The sequence below is a fragment of the Panthera uncia genome, assembly GCF_023721935.1.
Source record: "Panthera uncia isolate 11264 chromosome C1 unlocalized genomic scaffold, Puncia_PCG_1.0 HiC_scaffold_4, whole genome shotgun sequence".
In the NCBI taxonomy this organism is placed as follows: Eukaryota; Metazoa; Chordata; class Mammalia; order Carnivora; family Felidae; genus Panthera; species Panthera uncia.
The window spans coordinates 52,432,076-52,452,529 of record NW_026057585.1 but is presented as its reverse complement, the minus strand read 5'-3'; the positions used below and the strand labels follow the sequence as shown (position 1 = coordinate 52,452,529).

The window sequence follows — 20,454 nt, the reverse complement described above, 5'->3', positions numbered from 1 at the left end:
ACGTCTTCATTGTTAGATGAGAATGTCACACCAGATAAAACCACAGATACCCAAAAAACTCTTAATACCATTGCTTTGGGAGCATAGTAATGTGATTTTGAAAAATGAAGTGCCTGCTCTGTGTGAGGCATTGCGTTGAATATTAGGAGTACAAAAATAAATGGAAATTCACTAATGGCCACAACGGCCCTAAGTTTTATTGCATAGTAAAAATCTAAGCTAGAGATGTGCACAGAATGCCATTTAAATTCACAGAAGGGGCAACAGACCCCACGTGGGCTGGCAGGATGGGGTGCTGGGGGTTTGGGTTGCTTCCCAGAGAAGACCTTTAAAAACTGAAGCATGAAGGACAATAGCCGGATGATGGAAGGTGGGAGGGTGAGCCCGGCAGAAGGCCTGTCATGAATTTTACACCAGGAATGTGAAAATGAGTTAACAGTTTCTGTGGGTGCTTGTAAATGAGTGGAGATGGGAAACCCTTCAGGAGGTACTTGGAGGCAAGATAAAGACAGCCTAGCACTAAAGGTTGGCCAACAATCATCAACATAGATGCTGAGATTTTGCTAAAAGTGTGTCTTCTACTTGAGTCCCCTACGTGTGAAGTACATGGCAGCTTAAGCACACGTAGCACTCTGTAACTGGGGCTTCAGCGTCTACCATCCAGTCTCACGTTCCAGACCGAGCCCTGCTGACGCTGAGAATCCCATTCTGGCTCCTGATTCTTGAGGAAAGGCATCACTGTTTCCCCAGCCCTGAACCTAGAAACCTCAACCTTATCCAAGGATGTCAACCTGGATCTTCCCCCCAGGGAAGTCAGTTGGGCCACCAAAGGCAACCTACTCTGAGCTCAAACAGTGTCTTGAAGCCGGCCGCTTGCCCTACGTAACACAGCCGCTGGCCCACTTGAGGTCCTCATCATCTCCTTGGGCCAGCACCGCAGCCTCCTGTCCTCTGAGCCTCAGTCCCACCTTCTTTCCAGCCGCCTCACTGCCACAAGTGATCATCTTCAAGCACATGTTATGTCCTTGCACCCTCCCCTACCTCTGGCCTGTTGCTAAATCCCAGCTCCTAGCTCAGCCAGCCTTCCTGATCTGGTCTGAGCCCGCATATTCAGTCTCCTCTCCTGCTGCTTTCTCCCCCATACCGAGCTTGTTATCATCCCCAAAGCCCCTAGAGGCTCTCGGGCTGTTGTGTCTTGGCATTTGCTCATCTCCCAGCCTGCAGTACCTTTCCAACCCGCTCTTTACCTAATGAACCCCTTCTCTCCCATGAGGGCCACTTTAAGTGTCCTCTTAAGGTGTCCTAAGCCAAGTTAATCAGCTTTGGTATCCCTCTCCATGTGCCTCTGTTTGAATACCTTTGTTTCCCCTTCTTGACTGTGGGCTTCTTGGGAGCTGGAGCTTCCCCCTTACCCCTTTTTTGATTGAGCCCCCCACCTGGCACCAAGGAGACTCTCAGTGATGATAGACGCCTATGTCCATGAACTTCACCCTCTTCTGCTCCCTTCATCCCTGACACTTGGGATCTCTGAGTCTTTTCATCCTGACTCAAAGTCATCACCCCCAAACCCCCCTAACTTTTAACTGCTTACCAACTTCTGTTGTTTCCACCTCTGAGATACTTTTAAATCCGCTTAATCCCATACCCCTAGTTTTAATTCTTAGTCTGTCATCTGGGCTGTTGCAATAACCTCCCAACTGTCCCCTCTATTTCCTTTTTATTCATCTTCCAAACTGCCCCGAGAACTCTCTCTGAAACACAGAAACTGTCATGCTATTTTTTTTTTCCAGTCTGTTCAGAATGTATTGTTCCTCCATTTTCTCTGCTTTGGCCTTTATAATCTGACTGTAACTCACCTTTCCACCTCTCTCCTGCCACGTTCTCCAACTGCCTACCTGCACCTGTCCTAGCCACATGGTACAGCAGTGGCCTTGGCTTTCCACACCTCTAGGCTGTGCTCCCGTTCCCTTGCTCATATCCACTTACCAAACTCCTACATATCCTTTTAAGCCCAACTGAAATAGGAGTTTTTCTGTGGAGCTTTCTCATTCTTCCAGCCGGAATTAGTTATTCCATGTTCTCGATACCAGTTATACCTCAACTATAGCACTTACCATCATCTGCATTAGAATAAACCCAGCTTCACAAATATGTCTCCTGTTCGGTTGTGAAATCCTTAAGGAAAAGAGACATTTCTTATTCATGTTTTGTAGCCTCCCCCTCTGGCTGCATAATGGTCTTCAATGAATGAATAATTGAACGGATCTATGCTTGTATTCATTTTATTTCTCAAACTCTAGCTTTTAAGCTCCTTGTGCAGGGAGATTTTCACCTTGGTGTCTCCTGCAATGCCTAACACAGTATCTTGTACATAGTAGGTGCACAATAAATATTTCTGGAGTTAGACTGACTTAAATAATTCTGTCATTTGCAAAATGGTTCATTGAGGACAGAGAATTGCCTTTCTCATTTTTGCACCCAGCATACATTTTCAACCATATCCCATTCCTGCTTGGCTGTATGCAAGCACATCAATTTTGCACCACAAATGTGACTAGCACTACCCATGGGTGAGCTCTGATTGATGCTAACCGTAGATGCAGTGGAAATATTAATGAGCTGTCACTTCTCAAAAATTTTAAAGGGGATTTTTGCAATATTTAAAAACATGCCAGAGTTCTTGGAATGGAATCCTTTGATCAGCAAGGGCATTTTCTTTTGAAACGTGTATTACTTAGAATACCAAAAGAAATTAATCTTTAAATACAGTGAGCCAGCTTACACAGAGAATAGTTGATTCCTTTGCTAGTTGCTATGGGTATATGTGGAGTTCGTATCTCATCAGGTACTGGAACTTTGGGCAAGTTCATTAACCTCTCTGATCATCATTTCCCTCACTTGTATAATTTGTGTGTAGGAATTCCAGGACACCAGTGTGTGTCGTAGAACAGATATACACACAATGGAGACGCTTGTTTTTGTCCTTGCTGTGACATCACGTGCAGCCCAGCTTTCTCCACCAGCCCCCAACTTGACTTGAATCCTATTAGGACTTTGTTTTCCTTTTCTCTTTTCTTTTCTTTCTTTCTTTTCTTCCTTTTTTTTTTGAAGCTGCCTTTTTTATTTTTCTTTCTCCCTACTTTTTCTTTTTCTCCCTTTCTCCCTTCTTTCTTTCTCTCTCTTTTTTCTTTCATTCATTCATTCATTCATTCATTCAAATAAAGTTAATCTTACCTCAGGGAAAAGTGTAGGAGGATAGTCCCAAATGTCAATGGTAGTTATCTGTGGATCAGGTGGGAAGAGCGATGATTTTAGTTTTTGTTGTGTTGATTTGGGGATTTGGGAAAAAGCTTCCTATATATATATTTTTTTTCTTATCTGTACTTTCTCAGGTGTGTAAAATTTTTTATTGTGTAATTGTTGCGGGGGGCGGTGGCGCAGAGGAGAAACAGCTAACAAAAGATCTCTTCAAAAATAAGCCACTTTGACGTCTGCTGGCAGCCTGCGGACGTTTGCACCCATGTAACACAAAGATAGGAACATCTCCCCGTGCCCTAGAAATCTTCAGTCACATCTCCCTGTGTCTGGAAGCTCTCAGCTGCTTGTTCTGTTCATTTTCTAGGTTACAGCACCATGAGCCCACAGGAAGATAGTGAAAACCCCCCGTGCAACAATGACCCCTTGTCAGCTGGGGTGGATGTGGGGAACCACGACGAGGACTTGGATCTGGACGCCCCGCCCCAGACGGCCGCCCTGCTAAGTCACAAATTCCACCACTACCGTTCCCACCACCCCACGCCGCACCACAGCCACCACTTGCAGGCGGCCGTGACAGTACACACCGTCGATGCAGAGTGCTAACACTCTCCTGACCTCCATGAGAAGATGGGAGCTGGGAGGTACAGAATGTTCTGGAAGGAAGAAGAACCAGCATCAGATAATCCACAGCAAGAGACCCCTTGTGTTCGTGCTTTGTCCAGAGTGGTTTAACTCACTTGCTGCCTGTCAAATGTGTTTCGGAATGAGAAACAACAACAAAATCACTTTTGTGAAAGTGCGAAGCTGGTTCTGAAATGGAGGGGAAGTAAGCCTGATTAACGAACCTGCCATAATACCAATGGGATGGAGCAGAAGGCAAACCTCCAAACACAGAGGCAAGACCCATAAACGAAACATTGGGAACCTTCGTTAAGCTGAGCCAGAGGAATGTCCCAAGGAGCCAGAAACATTCGGCTCTCCTTAACTGGAAGAGAGACAAGTGTGCCCAGCCGGAGACTGGGAATGTGGCACATCCAGACAGAAATGTGTGCTTTCGGAAGATCTCGCTTTGTTTCTGGCGGTACCTAGATACCACAGTTGCTGTATGGAACTCCTGTTAAGCTCTAAATGATGCATCTCAAAATTTCTAAGTAAAGGATTATTTTTCTACTATTTATTGAACTTTCAAACATTCTCAAACTTTGGGGGAAAGAAAAGGAAACACATGAGAAATTGTCAGCAATTATCCCTAGCTGTTATGTGTGTGAAGTGGTTGACTAAGGAGTTCTATTATTTAACTGATATCCTCCCACTGCCCCACTCTACAAAATGGGAAAATGAAGAAATCCTTCTCTCTGACTTGTTTACATACATTTTCTTTAGAACGTCATCTTATGGAAACCTATCTTTTTTTGTAATGCAGTATTCTTTATGTTTGACAGAGGCAGGGAAGACAGAGGAATCCAAAATGCTTTCCAAGAAATGTTATGTCTCTTTTTCACTCATTTCCACTCCCCGTACGATGCTTTTCTCAGATGTCTTACAAAACCTAGTATTACAACCCCAGCCTTTCGGCTAAGGGAGGGATGGATTTCTTCTTGTGTTAGAGACTATAAATTTTTAAGTGTCCCATTTTGATTCTGAAAATATTGAGTACATAAAGGAAGATGTTTTTAAACTTCAAAATTGATTCTTAAAGATTTCTTTTGATATCCTAGTTCAAAGCTGCTGCCAGTTATCCGAGAAGCTATCCACTGAACTGCTTTGTGACGTATACAGAGATTAATCCGATCTGGCTAATATAACGTGGGGCATTGTATTTTTAAAGTAGTGTTCTAATTACAGTGATGTATTTTAGATTCACATCTTGTGATTCAAATATGTTATAAAGACATTCTTGCACCGTGTGTGTGGTAAATCTCCGTTTATATGTAGTTGGAAAAAATTCACTGAATAACGTTTTAACGATAGGGTATCACGACATAATGTAAAAAAAAAAAAAAAAAACAATTGGTTCTTCAGCAGTACAGAAAGTAAACTGTATGCGTGCTATCAGGAAACCCCTTCGTACTGTGTATAAATTTGCAGTCTAGTGAAATAAACTGTATGAACGGACAGTCTTAGTGTTTATAGTGATGTGTTCACGTGCTGCTGCTTGTGCCTCGTGAAGATTCTGTTCACTTTGTAACCCAGCAGATCAGTTACCAAACTTAGTGGGCCTCCTCTCAGTGCTACTGTCGACGTCAGGGGATTCTTGACATCTTGAAGATGCAAAAAAAATTGAAGAATATAAGGGGATAACATTAAGAACAAATGTTAAGGGGTGCCTGGGTGGCTCAAGTCACTTAAGCATCCAACTTCGGTTCAGGTCATGATCTCACAGCTCATGGGTTCGAGCCCCTCATTGGGCTCTGTGCTTACAGCTCACAGCCTGGAGCCTGCTTCTGATTCTGTGTCTCCCTCTCTCTTTGCCCCTCCCCTGCTCGTGCTCTGCATCTCCCTCAAAAATTGAAAAAATTGAAAAAAACATAACAAATATTAAAAAATGTGCGGAACATAGGTCCCTCTTCCTGAGCATCTACATTCATGCCATTAATAATAAATAATTCTCTAACTGCTGGAGAGAATGGGGACTTCCCTGTCTTCCCAGAAAATTAAGCCTCTCCATTTTGTTTGCCGAAGTTGAGAACCTTTGTGTGGTGGCACTAGCTTTGTGGGATTCCTACTAGATGGGAGAAAACCTGGGTATTTTCAGGGAAAGAATTACAAAACAGCTTAATAACATGTTAGAGCCTACTCGAAGGTAAGAACAGAAATGCACCTTGTGTCTTTTGTGCTAAGTATCTCCCCTGTTCTGAACTTGGGGGGATGGGGACAGGTGGAGAGGAGGGCAGGGATTGAATCCTTCTAGCTGAATAAGAGCACAGAACTATTTTACGCCCCCTGTAGAGCGTGGCACACAGGTTTGTGAGGTTTTGCCCTTCTAAGCTCCCTTTTGTTCCCTAGACATTGCATATAGTGTTGTTTGAACATTTGTTGTTCGTGTTCTTGTTTCAAAGGAAAATTAAGTGCTTAGGAACTTTTTTATCCTGGTGACCGATGTTGGTTCTTCTTGTCCCTCAGATACCATTGCTTGTTAAACACGAGTCTTCCCTGAAATCCTAGAGGGGGAGGTTCTAGCAATGCCTTCCCATTCACTAAGACCTCTTAATGCTTATAACCAATACTTACATCAGTGTTGACAAGTTTCAACAGCTAAGGGTGTCCCAGGTCACTTGATACCTCTAGGAAAGGGAGTTTGCTATTTGGGGCCCAAACAACACTGGTTCAGACCCACGTAGCTCTGAGTACATTCATCTGCGTTTCTAATATGTTTATTTTAGATATTTTGATTTTTTGTGTGTGTTTATTCATTTTTGAGAGAGAAGGAGACAGAGCGTGAGCCCAGGAGGGGTAGAGAGAGAAGGAGACACAGAATCCGAAGCCGGCTCCAGGCTCCGAGCTATCAGCACAGAGCCTGATTCAGGGCCTGAACTCACAAACTGTGATATCGTGACCTGAGATAAAGGCAGACGCTTAACCAGGGACTGAGCCACCCAGGCACCCCATAGATACTTCAGAAAACGTTGTTGTTGTTGTTTGTTTATTTTTCCTCTGCTTCTTGATTTAATTTGAATGCTCAACTAAGCCTTATTAATATTTTTATGTGAAAAATGTTTTCAAATTGACTCAGGCTTATTTTGCACGTCAGCGTGACTGGTACGTGGAGAGAAATTGTGGAAGATCACTTGAGCTCGTTTCCCTGTGGGGATGGACTGCTGTAATGATTACACTTTCAGGAAAAAAACAAACAAAAAACCTATTTCTGGTAGAATAATCAAATCAAAATGCGTCAGCGCATTCTCATCTGTGTTGTCTTTGGTCTATTTCTGAACACAGAAGTAGTGATTTTCCTGGCTGAAATACAATGCTGTATTCAAATTTTTTTCTGATTTTTCAGTAAGGAACACTATGTTGAAAGATCTGTTTCTATGGCTATTATAAGATAGATAGTCTAATAGCTAAGGTGTATATAACAGTATATATAGATAGATACACATCTGACATTTTTTAGGCTTCCCTCTAACCTCCCTCATTGTCCTATACTGCTAATTAGGGCCTCTCCATCCCTTATTACAGTGTTTCCTCGTCTTTTTAAAATTCATTACTACCCTCCTAAGGAGAAATTTTTGATTTATATTCACCCTAACAAGTTAGATATTAGCAGATCAGATTTTGTTAGATGGGTTGGAGCTTTGGAGGGCTACACAAAAATCAGTTTCTTCTATATCTTTTTATTCATGCTTTGGATGTGTGTGTGTGGTTTATTGAGGTTTAAGTGCCATATACATTGTAAGATATTTAAAACTTACGTCATGGTGATTTGATACATGTATTCATTGTGAAAAGATACCCCCATTAACACTTCACTGACTTATCTTTGGTAAGAACATTTAAGTTCTCTTAGATTTCAGTTGTACAATATAGTACTGTCAACCTTGGATCCTCAGACCTGTTCATCTTAGAGTGAAAGTTTATCCCCTTTTACCAACGTCTCCCTTTCTCCCTCCCTGGTAGCCCCTGGCAGCCACTTTTCTGTTTCTAGGAGTGTGAGTTTTTTTTAAAAAAATTTTCATGTTTATTTTTGAGAGAGAGACAGACAGTGAGTGTGAGCGGGGGAGGGGCAGAGAGAGAGGGAGACAGAATCCGAAGCAGGATCCAGGCTCAGCCATTAGCACAGAACCCGACCCGGGCCTCAAACCCACGAACCTCGAGATCATGACCTGAACTGAAGTCGGATGCTTAGCCGACTGAGCCACCCTGGTGCCCCTATATGAGCTTTTTTATAGCCTTAACTAGATCCTACCTTCCTGAGGCAAGGGCTGTTTCTTATTGTCTTTGTAGTGTTCATGGTACCATACCCTGTACTTTGCAGGGAGGGCCTTCGATGTTTGTTGAAAAGATTAAACGTCTAGAGTGTCAGCTGCGGTCATAATTACAGCTGACCCTTGAAAATCACAGGGGTAAAGGGCCCAGACTCCCCACAGTCTTTTGACTCCCCCCAAAACTTCTAATAGTCTATTGTGGGCCAAGAAGTCTTACCAATAATGTAAGCCGTTGATGAACACATTTTTTGTATGTATTACTGTTATTACAATAAAGTAGGCTAGAGAAAAAATATTAAAAACCTTAAGAGAAAATACATTTATAGTACTGTACTTTATTTTTAAAAAATCTGTATAAGTGGACTGACCCATGCAGTTCAAACTGGTGTTCAAGGGTCAACTGTGATTAGTTACAATGGATAATGTTACACGACTTAAAGTAGTAGATGAAGCAAATTTATTTCTCCAAAATACTTCCTTAAGCAATTAGTACTTTTTTTAAATTGAGGTATAATTGGCATAACATATTTCAGGTATATAAGGTAATGACTCAGTATTTGTATAAATTGCAAACTGATCACGTCAGTAAGTCCCATGAATATTCATCACCATCGCAGTTGCAAGTTTTTTTCTCATGATGAGAACTTAAAAGATCTGCTCTCCTAGTTACATTCAAATGTACAGTACAGTATTGTTAATGATAGTCGTTACACTGTACATTACATTCTCGTGACTGGAAATTTGTACCTTTTGACCACCTTCATTTTGCCCACCCCGCCACCTCCCTCAGACAACCACCAATCTGTTCTCTATAACCGTGAACTCTGTTTCGAATTTTTTTGTGCAACAGCTTTTTAGTACATTGTACTAAGAATTAGCACAATGTTACATGTTTAACAGCTTTTTAATGTTAGCTCTGATACAAAAATCCTCAATTTTCTGAAACAGTTTATGTGTGTGTGTGTGTGTGTGTGTGTATGCCTTTAAAATACTACCTCTATTTTAATTCGTGTGACATATACATACATCTACGTGGAAAAAAATTACTATTGTGTAACTTAAATATATAGTTATCCAGATCAATGATGGCTCCCTCAAAAATAAATGTATAGTTATCCAATATCCAATATAGTTTTAAATGGCATTTATTTTGAAGAAGGAGCCACGTAAATATGGAAGTTTTCCAAATCCTACTTCTTGTAAGACTTCTCGTGTTTCCTTCACACTATTCCCATTCTATTTTGGGGTGCTACTTGATTAAAGTGTTTTATGTAACAATATACCCACCAGGATTACTGCCTTAGTTCCTACTTCAGCCTAGTGCTTTTGGGGAAAAAAAAATTATGTAACAAGAAGCTTGGCTCTCGTACAAAAGTATGTCCCTGACTTTCAGGGCTCCTTGGCAATCCTTTGTCCAGACCCAGTTTGTTCTCTAGTACATTCTCCTCAAAACTGTTCCAGAAAGTCTTCTCACCCCATGCCACAGCCTCTCTGCAGCTGCCTGCATTCTGCCCTGGCATTTTGGGTAGAAATCCCACAACTTTTACACCTTTCATGTCAAAATGGCTCTCAGACGTCACCCTCTCTGTTCTCACAGGAAGGAATGTTCCAGCTCCTTCCCAGAGCCAGCGGGAAATCAAGCTGCACCACATCTGCATATCCTCAGCTCCACTGCCCTAGTGAGTGCTCCTTTGCTCTGAGCCTGAAGCATACTCCATTACCCCCTCACCTACAAATGCAAACCTTCCCCTGGCTCTCCCCTCCAATGACTCTTAGACATTCCCCCTGTCTTTCTGGGCCACTTTACAAAGCTGCAGTGTTCACTCAAGCCCTCAGCGGCCTCTCCTGCTGGGCCCCTGCTGCAACCCCGCCCCACACCGTGCACTCATTCGTTGCTGTGACTTCATCCAGAAGCTACAAAGGCACCCGCCTCCCCACAGGCTGCACCGACCCTCCACGCTCCCACTCTTTTCCCTGAAATCTTGATCCCCTGTCCAGTTGCGTGGGGGCTTCGCAGGCCATTCCAGCATCAGTTACCCACCATCCCTTCCCTGTCCTTTCTCCCCTGGGCTACTGCGACAGCTGCCGGGCTGTTGTCCCATCTCCCTTCTGCCCCACCCAATTCGTCCTCTAGGCAGAAGACCACCTACTCCTCACTTTGAGGGAAATGTCACCTACTGTAAAATGAGTCATTTTGTAGTAGACAGTTCAGTGACGTTTTGTGCGTTCAGAATGTTATGCAACCATCCATCACCTCCCTTTAGTTCTGAAGTATTTTGGCCGGCCAAGGAGAAACCTTATTCCCCATTTCCCCTTTCCCTTAGCAACCACCAATCTACTTTCTATGGATTTCTGTGATTTTACCTAATATGGCCATTTCATACGAATACAATAGATGACCTTGTGTGTGTGGCTTCCTTCACTTGGCACAAAGCTTTTGAGGTTCTTCTGTATTGTAGCAAGAATGAGTAATTGATCCCTTTGTGTGGCTGAGTACTGTTCCATTATATGGATACCCTGCATCGTGTTTATCATTCATCATTTGATGAACATTTAGGTAGTTTCCATCTTCTGACAATTGCATATAGTGCTGTTTTGAGTGTTTGTGTACAAGTGCTTGTTGGAATACTAATTTTTAATTCTTCTGGATATATCCCTGGGGGTTGTATTGCTCGGTCACATGGTGTTTCTGTTAAACGTGTTGAAGAACCACCAGACTGTTTTCTGGAGTGGCTGCACCATTTTACATTCCTACCAGCCGCGCGCAAGAGTTCCAATTTCTCTATTTCCTTCCAACACTTATTTTCCTTCAAAAAAGAAGTATAATCATCCCCATGGGTATGAAGTAATATCTCATGGTAGCAGAGCAGTTTTTTTTTTTTTAATGTAAAATTAAAACCCTGCTCCTTGCTTAACACACTTTAATGTTTTGCCATTGCCCCACCCTCATTCTGCCCTTAGGATAAAGTCAACCTAACTCCATTTTACCCCCCTCTCTTCATTGCTGCCGTCTTCTCTTCATTTTTCGAATATGCTTTGCATTCTCTGCTCACTGCCTAGAGCACTTCTCCTCCAAGCCTGCCCCTCCAAGCCCCATCCCTCCCCTGGGTAACTACTGCCCCCCCTGCATCAGATCGCAACTTCAACTCCACTTCCTCGGAGACCACCCACTGGCATTAAATTCCACTGTTGCAGGGTTATTTACACCCCAAACTGGCTGTAGCTGCTTCTGCCTGGTAACAGAGAAGGTAGCATGATCCTTAATGGGAAAATCCATCTTTATACTGGCCCTTATACTCACAGAGGGAAAAATAGACTGAGACTCTGAATCCCCTGCCAGTTTTTCTGTGCTATGAAAGGATAAGACTTTTCATCCTGTGAAACTGATCTGCATAAGAAACAGGGGTAGATGACGCTTCTGAAGGGGCTTGGAAAGCAGGCAGCTGGGGACTTGTGTGGGGAGTCTCCAGGCAAAAGGAAGAGTCCAGACGTAAAGGCCTGGACCCACAGAGAAAGGTGACCAGTGAGAACGTGCCAGGCATCAGGTGGCAAGGAGGCTAGAGGAGTGTCAGATATCCACTTGTCTGGCTGCTACATGTGCAGCCATGCCTCCCCCAGCTTCACTGAAGATTCACAAACACATGCCCTGGGTGAGTGACTTCAGAGGCAATCAAGGGGAGTAAACCAAGGGCGATGGGCCAGGACAGAGCAGAGAGATGAGGACTGTAATGTTGCCAGGGTAAGAGGCCAGGGACGCAGATGCCTGGGCCAGAGGCCACAAAAGCTCCAAGGAATTCACAGGAGTCTTGGGAAGGTCACTGGATTTACTACAGGGCATGGGATGAAAGCTCCAAGCCACTTTTATTTCAATTCCCCAGCACAGTTTGACCTCAGCGGCACGGGGGTCTATCACATTGCCCCACGTGAGACGTGTCCTTCTTTGCTGTCATCACGCCTAGTTATTTATGTCTGCCTTCCCACCACACTGAGCCCGGTGCTGTCGGGGGGCATCCGTCTGTCTGTGCACTGCGTCCTGGTGCCTCTCTCAAGCAGGCACAGAAAGATATTTGCTGAGTGAATAAACTTTGTACTGACCAGAATTTGAGGTGGATTAAGAAAGGAACAAAATATAGTAAAATGGGGTAATTTCATATTTTTTATTTCTCTCCCCTGAACTGGAAATAGAGTGAAAAAATAGTTGAAAATTTAAGATGCCTAAAATTATAGGAATAAGTTTACTTGCTAAACGATTGGAAGAGACTGGAATTGCCTTATCAAAATGTCCAATACGCACATCAAAATCAACCTGCCAACTATAAAAATATCAGAAGGAAATAAAACCTTGTGCTTATGACCTTGGAGTAAGGAAGCCTTTCTCTTGATTTTTCATGTTTTTAAGTTTATTTATTTATTTTGAGAGAGCACAAGCAGGGGAGGGACAGAGAGAGGGAGAGAGAGAATCCCAAGCGGGCTCCCTGTTGACAACACAGAGCTCAATTCCACACACCGCAAGACCATGACCCAAGCTGAAATCTGGAGTCGGACGCTTAACTGACTAAACCACCCAGGCGCCCCGTAGGGAAGACTTTCTTAAATAGGACCTGCTGAAAAAAGCAAAAGCCATAACTCAAAGGTTGATGTAATTTAAAATCTCTATGCTACAAAAATAACCAAAAAAACTTAACTGCAAAAATAGAACAAAGGTGGGGCGCCTGGCTGGCTCACTCGGTGTGGCATGTGACTTTTGATCTCAGGGTTGTAAGTTCAAGCCCCATGTTGGGTATAGAGATTACTTAAAATCTTAAAAAAAGAAAATAGAACAAAAGGTTCTGACAATAATATGTATTAAAATTCATGTATTAATAATAATAATGAATAACCTATGAAATAAGAAATTAACCCAGTACAAACTTAAGCCAGACCCTCTCCGGTGAAAAAAAGGTACAAGTAGCCAGTAATCATATGAAGAAATGTTCAACGTTTCTAGAATTAATAAAATACAAATTAAAATGAGGTAAGTTTTTTTCATCCATAGATTGCAAAGCTTTCAAAGTTGTGTAACACTCTGAAGCATTGGTGGGAGCATGTAAATTGGTATAGACACTTTGGTAAATCTATTGAAATTTAAATGTACATTCTGACTTCACTTCTCCACATATATCCTACAGAAACGTGTGCACAAAGAAACATGACAAATATGTTTACTGAAGCATTTGTTAAAATGGAAAGAATTGGAAAGCATCTCAGGAATGAATAAATAAAGTGTGGAATAAGTGTATTATGAAATACTATGCAGCTCTTTTTTTTAATTTTTTAATGTTTATTTTTGAGAGAGAGACACACACACACACACACACACACACACACACACACAGAGTGTGGGTGGGGCAGGGGCAGAGAGAGAGGGAGACACAGTATTCAAAGCAGGCTCCAGGCTCTGAGCCCACAGCACAGAGCCCCATGTGGGGCTCAAACCCACAGACCACAAGATCATGACCTGAGACGAAGTTGAATACTTAACTGCCTGAGCCACCCAGGCACCCGGGAAGCTCTTTTAAAAATAAGGTAGATCTCCGTGCATGAACATGGTTGTATCTACAAGACATATTGAGCAAAAAAGGCAAGTTGCAGATAAATACATACAATGTTACACCTGTTTAAAAACCACAACAGATTCCAACAAAGTATCTCCAGCTGGAAGTAGAAAGGGGTGGCACAGTGGCCAAAAAATATTAGCCTTTTTTTTTTTTTTTACTTTTTGAGAGAAAGAAAGAGTGTGAGCAGGGGAGGGGCAGAGAGAGAGGGAGACACAGAATGCAAAGCAGGCCCCAGGCTCTGAGCTGTCAGCACAGAGCTGGAAGCAGGGCTCGAACCCTCCAGCCCGAGATCATGACCCGAGCCGAAGTCAGATGCTTAACTGACTGAGCCAGCCAGGCGCCCCAAAAATATTAGACTTCTTATGTATAATGTTCCCAAATTTTGCAAGACAAATATAATTGCATACTGTTTGTATTTTACCATAATTTGAAATTAAATGCTTAATGGGAAGACACTACTGGGCAATAAGAAGAAAGGAGCTAGTGATACACTAACCAAAAGAAGCCAGACACTAAAGAGTGCGCTCTGAGTAAATCCAGGGAGATGAAGTTCTCCGTGGATGAAATCCATGAAAATGAAGAACAGGCAAAATTATTCTACAGTGGAAAAAAATCAATGCTGTGGTTCTTCTGAGGGTGGTGGAGACAAACTGGTGAGGGGTAGTGGGATGAGGGAAAGATGGGGCTCATGTGGGTGAATCCACTGTTAAAACTGGACAGTTGCGATCAGTGCATTTCAGTGTGTGTTGACCTCAAGGTAATGAAGTTAATAAAATTGTCATGATACAATGTCTGAAATTTTCATCTTGCCCCACGTTACACTAATGCATTCTTCCTGAAACACACTCATCCTCTTTCCCATCTCTGCCATCCTCCTGTTGATTATGTCATCCAAGCTCAGCTCAGACTCCACAAGAGGATGGCCAGGTGACTCTGACCCCCCATAGGAGCCTGGTTTGAAGAGGAGAAGAATGTGTTCCATTTGTGACATGTAGGAGTGGGCAGGTGTTTTATTTGTGAAGAATGTGTGTTGTGAGTGCAGCGTGGCCACTCCATGGAGGGGACAGAGGAGAAGAATCACGAGCCATCTACTGTGCTACCTGATCAGCATGTGTTTCGTGTTTGGGAATCAGTTTACAAGAGATGGGAAGCAGAACAGATGAGTAGGAAAAGGATACCAGTTCAGCCTTTTAATTATGGAAACGTTGGAAAGGGGAAAGAAACAAAGCAAATGGGCATGTGCTCCTGAGAGAGAAAGGTGTGGCGTTAGAGTGGCTGTTCTCTGCTGGCCCCTAAAGGGCCTTCTCCTCAGATCTTATGAGCAGGGGGACACAAATGTGGAATTGCAGCAAAGAGGGGACTCTATGCTGGAAGGTTGGGAAGGAGGGGGCCAGACCCTCCTCCCAGGCTGCTGACTGGGATTCCTGACAAGGAAGGCATACTTCCAACAAAATGAACGAATGAAAGATTTAAAAAGTAAAATCCTTGGGAGTTGTTATGAGGATTAAATGAATGGTTGCATCAGGAACAATTCCTGGCAATAAGAGCAGTCATAAATGTTATCTAGAGAGAACAGCAGCAGCTGCGGCAGTAATAATATGAAGCAAACTGAAATTCAGACCATTTTGGCTTTTTTGCAAGTATGTCTTAGTTAATTTTAGTTTTAAGAACTTCAACCTATCTCAGTTGGAAGAAAAAAGCCAAGAGAGAAAATAGAACATTTTTACAAGTTGGTCCAGATTGACAGGGGGTGTGGTAGTTTCCTCCTTTGGGTTAGAAATGGAGGGTGTGGACAGCCTGGAGACTCAACCAGTCCCTGACGTGCGGGAGACTGGGGCACATGGTGAAGCAGCACAGAGGGAAGAGGCTGAGGGAAGCATGGAGACCAAAGCACCTTTGCACCAGAACCATCTAAATGTTAAGCCAAAGCTGAATTACAGGTTCTTCTCCCCACTCCTCAATGCTTCATGAATCTCATACACTAATGGATGGACTGGCTGATCTTCAACATTGGAGGACTGGGCCCAATTGATATACATGTTTTTGGCTATTTTTATGTAAAGGTATTTTTATTATGATAAAATACATATAAAATCTGCCATTTTAACCACAGTAAGGATAAAATTCAGTGACATTAAGTACGTCTATAATGTTGTACAACCATCATCACTATGATCTATTTCCAAAACTTTTCATTACACCAGTATGTGGATACTTTTTACCTCCCCTGAATTGTGAAATGATAATTCTATAATTCAATATTAGGGCTAGAAGGACCTTGGGCATTATCTCCAATCGTCTCATTTGTATAGATGGGGAAATCAACACTGATAAACGTGTTATTCAAGGCTGCAAAGCCAGAAGATGGCAGGGCTTGAACTCAAACCCAATTTCTTGATTCTTAGGAGCTCAGTCCCCAGGGAGTTGTTACTACCATCCACCCTATTTATTCTATTTCTATTATTTCTAGCTACCCTGATTAGTCTATTGCAGAGGTCATAATATCACCTATAGGCTCAAGATAAACATTCAGTAGGTGTTTCTTGGGTACGGAGATTAATAAATCTGACAACCTGAAGAAGTTAATAAATCTTCCCATCTAAATTAAGGCAGCCAGCTTTAACATTATTTCTATAGAGATTGTCAGTTTTTAGATTTAGAGTTAAATTTGTATGTAAAATGTCTTAACATTATATGGGGAAAAATATGTTTGGAAGCCATAGTCATTATTCAGACCTCTGTACTTCCAGAAATCCAGGTGTGCTGTGTAAGAATCACCAAGAAATATGAGGCCCCAGGATCATGTAATAGACACTGGATAGATTTTTATTGGATTCATGAATAAATATGTGAATAAATGAATTCACTCCACCACATTTTCTCCACGGGCTAGAACACTGGAGATATTCAAGAAAAGCCTATAGAAAAAATTCTTGTGTTTTGTGGGAAGTTAGGAAACTGACCAATCAAATCACGTTTTTACTTATTCATTGCCCTACCGATTCACAAACTCATTGCTGTGTATTGTGTACCAGGCTCTGTGCTAGATATTGGACGTACAAAGAATAGGAATACACAGCCTTTGACCTCCAGGAGCTCACAAGCTCATGTCAACAACTAAAATACAGTGTTGTAACTGTTATGGAAGGATGGTGCTGAGTGCAAGTGAAACCCAAGGACACAGGCAGAGAGTGTTGACAGGCTCAGGGGAAAGGTACAGGTGCTAGAAAAAACTAGTTTACCAGTAACAGATTACAAACAAAGGATGCAAAAGAAGGAAGTGGTTGGGTAGATGATGATTATTACTCTACAATTCTACCCTCCTCTTGTCTATATTAGCAATGCTGTTCAGGATTGGTGATGAGCCTCGTTGCTCAATTAACCTTTTACTACACTTGCCTAAAACTACAGATATCTTTAAAAACTTATGTTGTGTCCCCTTTTTAATGACTAAAAGTAATAACTATAGAAGTACATCAAGGTTTATTTACAAGGATATTTACTACTGTATTACCTCATTTTTTTTAAGTAGTAAAAAAATTGGAAGTGAAAAAATCATAGAGAATCAAAGACATTATGCAATAGAATACCTTGCAGTCATTTAAAATCATTTTAACAATATATAATTTCTTTTTTAAGATTTTATTTTTAAGTAGACTACACCCAGCGTGGGGCTTGAACTCACAACCCCAACATCAAGAGTGCATGGTCCACTGACTGAGCCAGCCAGGTGCCCCAAGAATATATTATTTCGTGGATAAATATACAAAATGTAATAGTATTATGTTTTGAAAAAATACAAAATTGTGTGTTTAATACCAGATTTAAAAATAGAGAGATTAGTTTGCATAGACAAAAGAGTTAAAGTAAATATACCAAAATATTATTTGTGGATTTTTTTAATGTCACAATGACAGATATTTACATTTTTTCTCTGTATTTATTTCCCAAACTTTTAACAATGACTACTACTTTCTTGGCTACAAAATAATAATAATTAGGTTGTAATGTTATTTTGGATACATATTGAGTTGTGTTTTTTTTCATTTCATTTCATTTTTTTTTTAATTTACATCCGAGTTAGCATATAGTGCAACAATGATTTCAGAAGTAGATTCCTTAATGCCTCTTACCCATTTACCCCATCCCCCCTCCCACAACCCCTCCAGTAGCCCTCTGTTTGTGCTCCATATTTAAGAGTCTCTTATGTTTCATCCCCCTCCCTGTTTTTATATTATTTTTGCTTCCCTTCCCTTGTGTTCATCTGTCCTGTATCTTAAAGTCCTCATATGAGTGAAGTCATGAGATGTTTGTCTTTCTGTGACTAATTTCACTTAGAGTAATACCCTCCAGTTCCATCCACGTAGTTGCAAATGGCATGATTTCATTCTTTTTGATTGCTGAGTAATACCCCATTGTATATACATACCACATCTTCTTTATCCATTCATCCATTGATGACATTTGGGCTCTTTCCATACTTTGGCTATTGTTGATAGTGCTGCTATAAACTTTGAGGTGCAGTGTCCCTTCGAAACAGCATACCTGAATCCCTTGGATAAATACCTAGTAGTGCAATTGCTGGGTCGTAGGGTAGTTCTATTTTTAATATTTTGAGGAACCTCCATACTGTTTTTCAGAGTGGCTGTACCAGCTTGCATTCCCACCAGCAATGCAAAAGAGATCCTCTTTCTCCGCATCCTCGCCAACATCTTTTGTTGCCTGAGTTGTTAATGTTAGCCATTTTGACAGGTATAAGGTGGTATCTCATTGTGGTTTTGAGTAATTCCCTGATGATGAGTGATGTTGAGCATTTTTTCATGTGTCAGTTGGCCATCTGGATGTTTTCTTTGGAGAAGTGTCTATTCATGTCTTTTGCCCATTTCTTCACTGGATTATTTGTTTTTTGGGTGTTGAGTTTGATAAGTTCTTTATAGACTTTGGATACTAACCCTTTATCTGATATGTCATTTGCAAATATCTCCTCCCATTCTGTTGGTTGCCTTTTAGTTTTGTTGATTGTTTCCTTTGCTGTGCAGAAGCTTTTTATTTTGATGAGGTCCCAATAGTTCATTTTTGCTTTTGTTTCCCTTGCGTCTGGAGATGTGTTGAGTAAGAAGTTGCTGTGGCCGAGGTCAAAGAGGTTGTTGCCTGCTTTCTCCTCGAGGATTTTGATGGCTTCCTGTCTTACATTTAGGTCTTTCATCCATTTTGTTTATTTTTGTGTCTGGTGTAACAAAGTGGTCCAGGTTGATTCTTCTGCATGTCGCTGTCCAGTTTTCCCAGCACCATTTGCTGAAGAGACTGTCTTTATTCCATTGGATAATCTTTCCTGCTTTTTCAGAGATTAGTTGGCCATATGTTTGTGGGTCCATTTCTGGGTTCTTTATGCTGTTCCCTTGATCTGAGTGTCTGTTTCTATGACACATATTGAGTTATTTGTACAGCCATACTTGTCTGGGAAATGTCCCCAAACTCCTGTTCTAAATCCACAAAGTTATATATACAGGTGACTCTATATTGCAGGATTTTTTACCTCAATACCCAGGATTCCTTGTCTCCCTGCTTTGAAGAATGAAGAGGTGGACACAAAATGAACAGCAGGCAAAAGTTTATTAGAGTATAAAATTATAAAGTAAGAACAGCATGAAATCTCTCTTTGCAGAGAGGGGACATTATAAAGTGAATGCCGATGACAATAAGCAAGGGTCCTTGTTTTATAAGGTTCTGGTCAGTCCTTCCCTTCCCTTGCCCCTCGTTCCTTCTCAGGCTCCACCCTTACTGGCTGGATAATCTAGGTGCTAGGTTGTCTATTCCTGACTGGCTAGATTCCATTGTATGAGGGGTGGTCTGTGGCCATACTCTTCCTTGTGGGTCTTACATTTTATGGTCTACTACTTATTTTTAGTCAAGTATTTTGTCAAATTCCTGAGGGAAACCTGAGGGGGAGTAGGTGGTGTCTGTTAGGACACCTCCTCTTAGGAGGAATCTTACGCCCCAAGAGAGTTTGCTGTGGTCAGACACTCAAAGCATTGTTCCAAAATATGTGTTTTTCCCTACACAGGGACCTCAGGTCCTAACTTTTCCCTCTCCGACTATTTTGTCCTATTTTTCCCTATCATACAAGAGTGTACAAAATAATCCTGTCCTCTTGGCTACAGTCAATTGGTCCATGGATGGGCATCTGGCCCAGGCTAGTCCAATCAGAATACATTCTCTAAAAATTTAGAGATTAAAAAGATTCCCAAATCAAGTCCTTTTGAATGGAAAAAGTATCAACTTGAGAGCTGGGGAAGTGACCATCTTTTCAACTTTTTGTACTCAGGAGTAGAGAAAAATAGTCTCAGAGAAAAAGAGAACCTTGGCAAGGTGCAGAAAGGAAGAGATGGAAGAGGTGTTGTCTGATTCCCATGACAGAGCTGGTCCCACTTCCCATCCTTCCTGAGGTCCTCAGTACCTTAAATTCCATGAGATATCCATGAGATATCCATATGCTTTATAAGAATGTTTTCCTTTTTTGCTTAATCTTTTGTTTCTTGAAACTTAGAGGTCTGTCTAAACAAATATCTTTGAGAGCATAAGAGAAGCCAAGCTTCTAAGAGAGCTTCATGATGCTTCTCTTCTGTGAGGTCAGGGACTGCACTTCTCAGCTCAGGTTTCCATCACTGAGCCCA

The 20,454-nt window shown here is 41.7% G+C and overlaps 2 protein-coding genes across 3 annotated transcripts in view; one reads left to right on the top strand and one right to left on the bottom strand.

Moving 5' to 3' along the window:
* Positions 1–5,375, top strand: part of CACHD1 (cache domain containing 1) — a 209,706-nt gene extending 204,331 nt beyond the window's left edge. Inside the window, exon 27 of the mRNA XM_049618530.1 lies at positions 3,623–5,375. Within this exon, the coding sequence (XP_049474487.1) occupies positions 3,623–3,861 (239 nt within the window). The 3' untranslated portion in view covers positions 3,862–5,375. The remainder of the gene's footprint in view (positions 1–3,622) is intronic.
* JAK1 (Janus kinase 1) overlaps positions 1–20,454 on the bottom strand; it is a 692,496-nt gene that overhangs the window by 410,853 nt on the left and 261,189 nt on the right. The window lies entirely within an intron of this gene.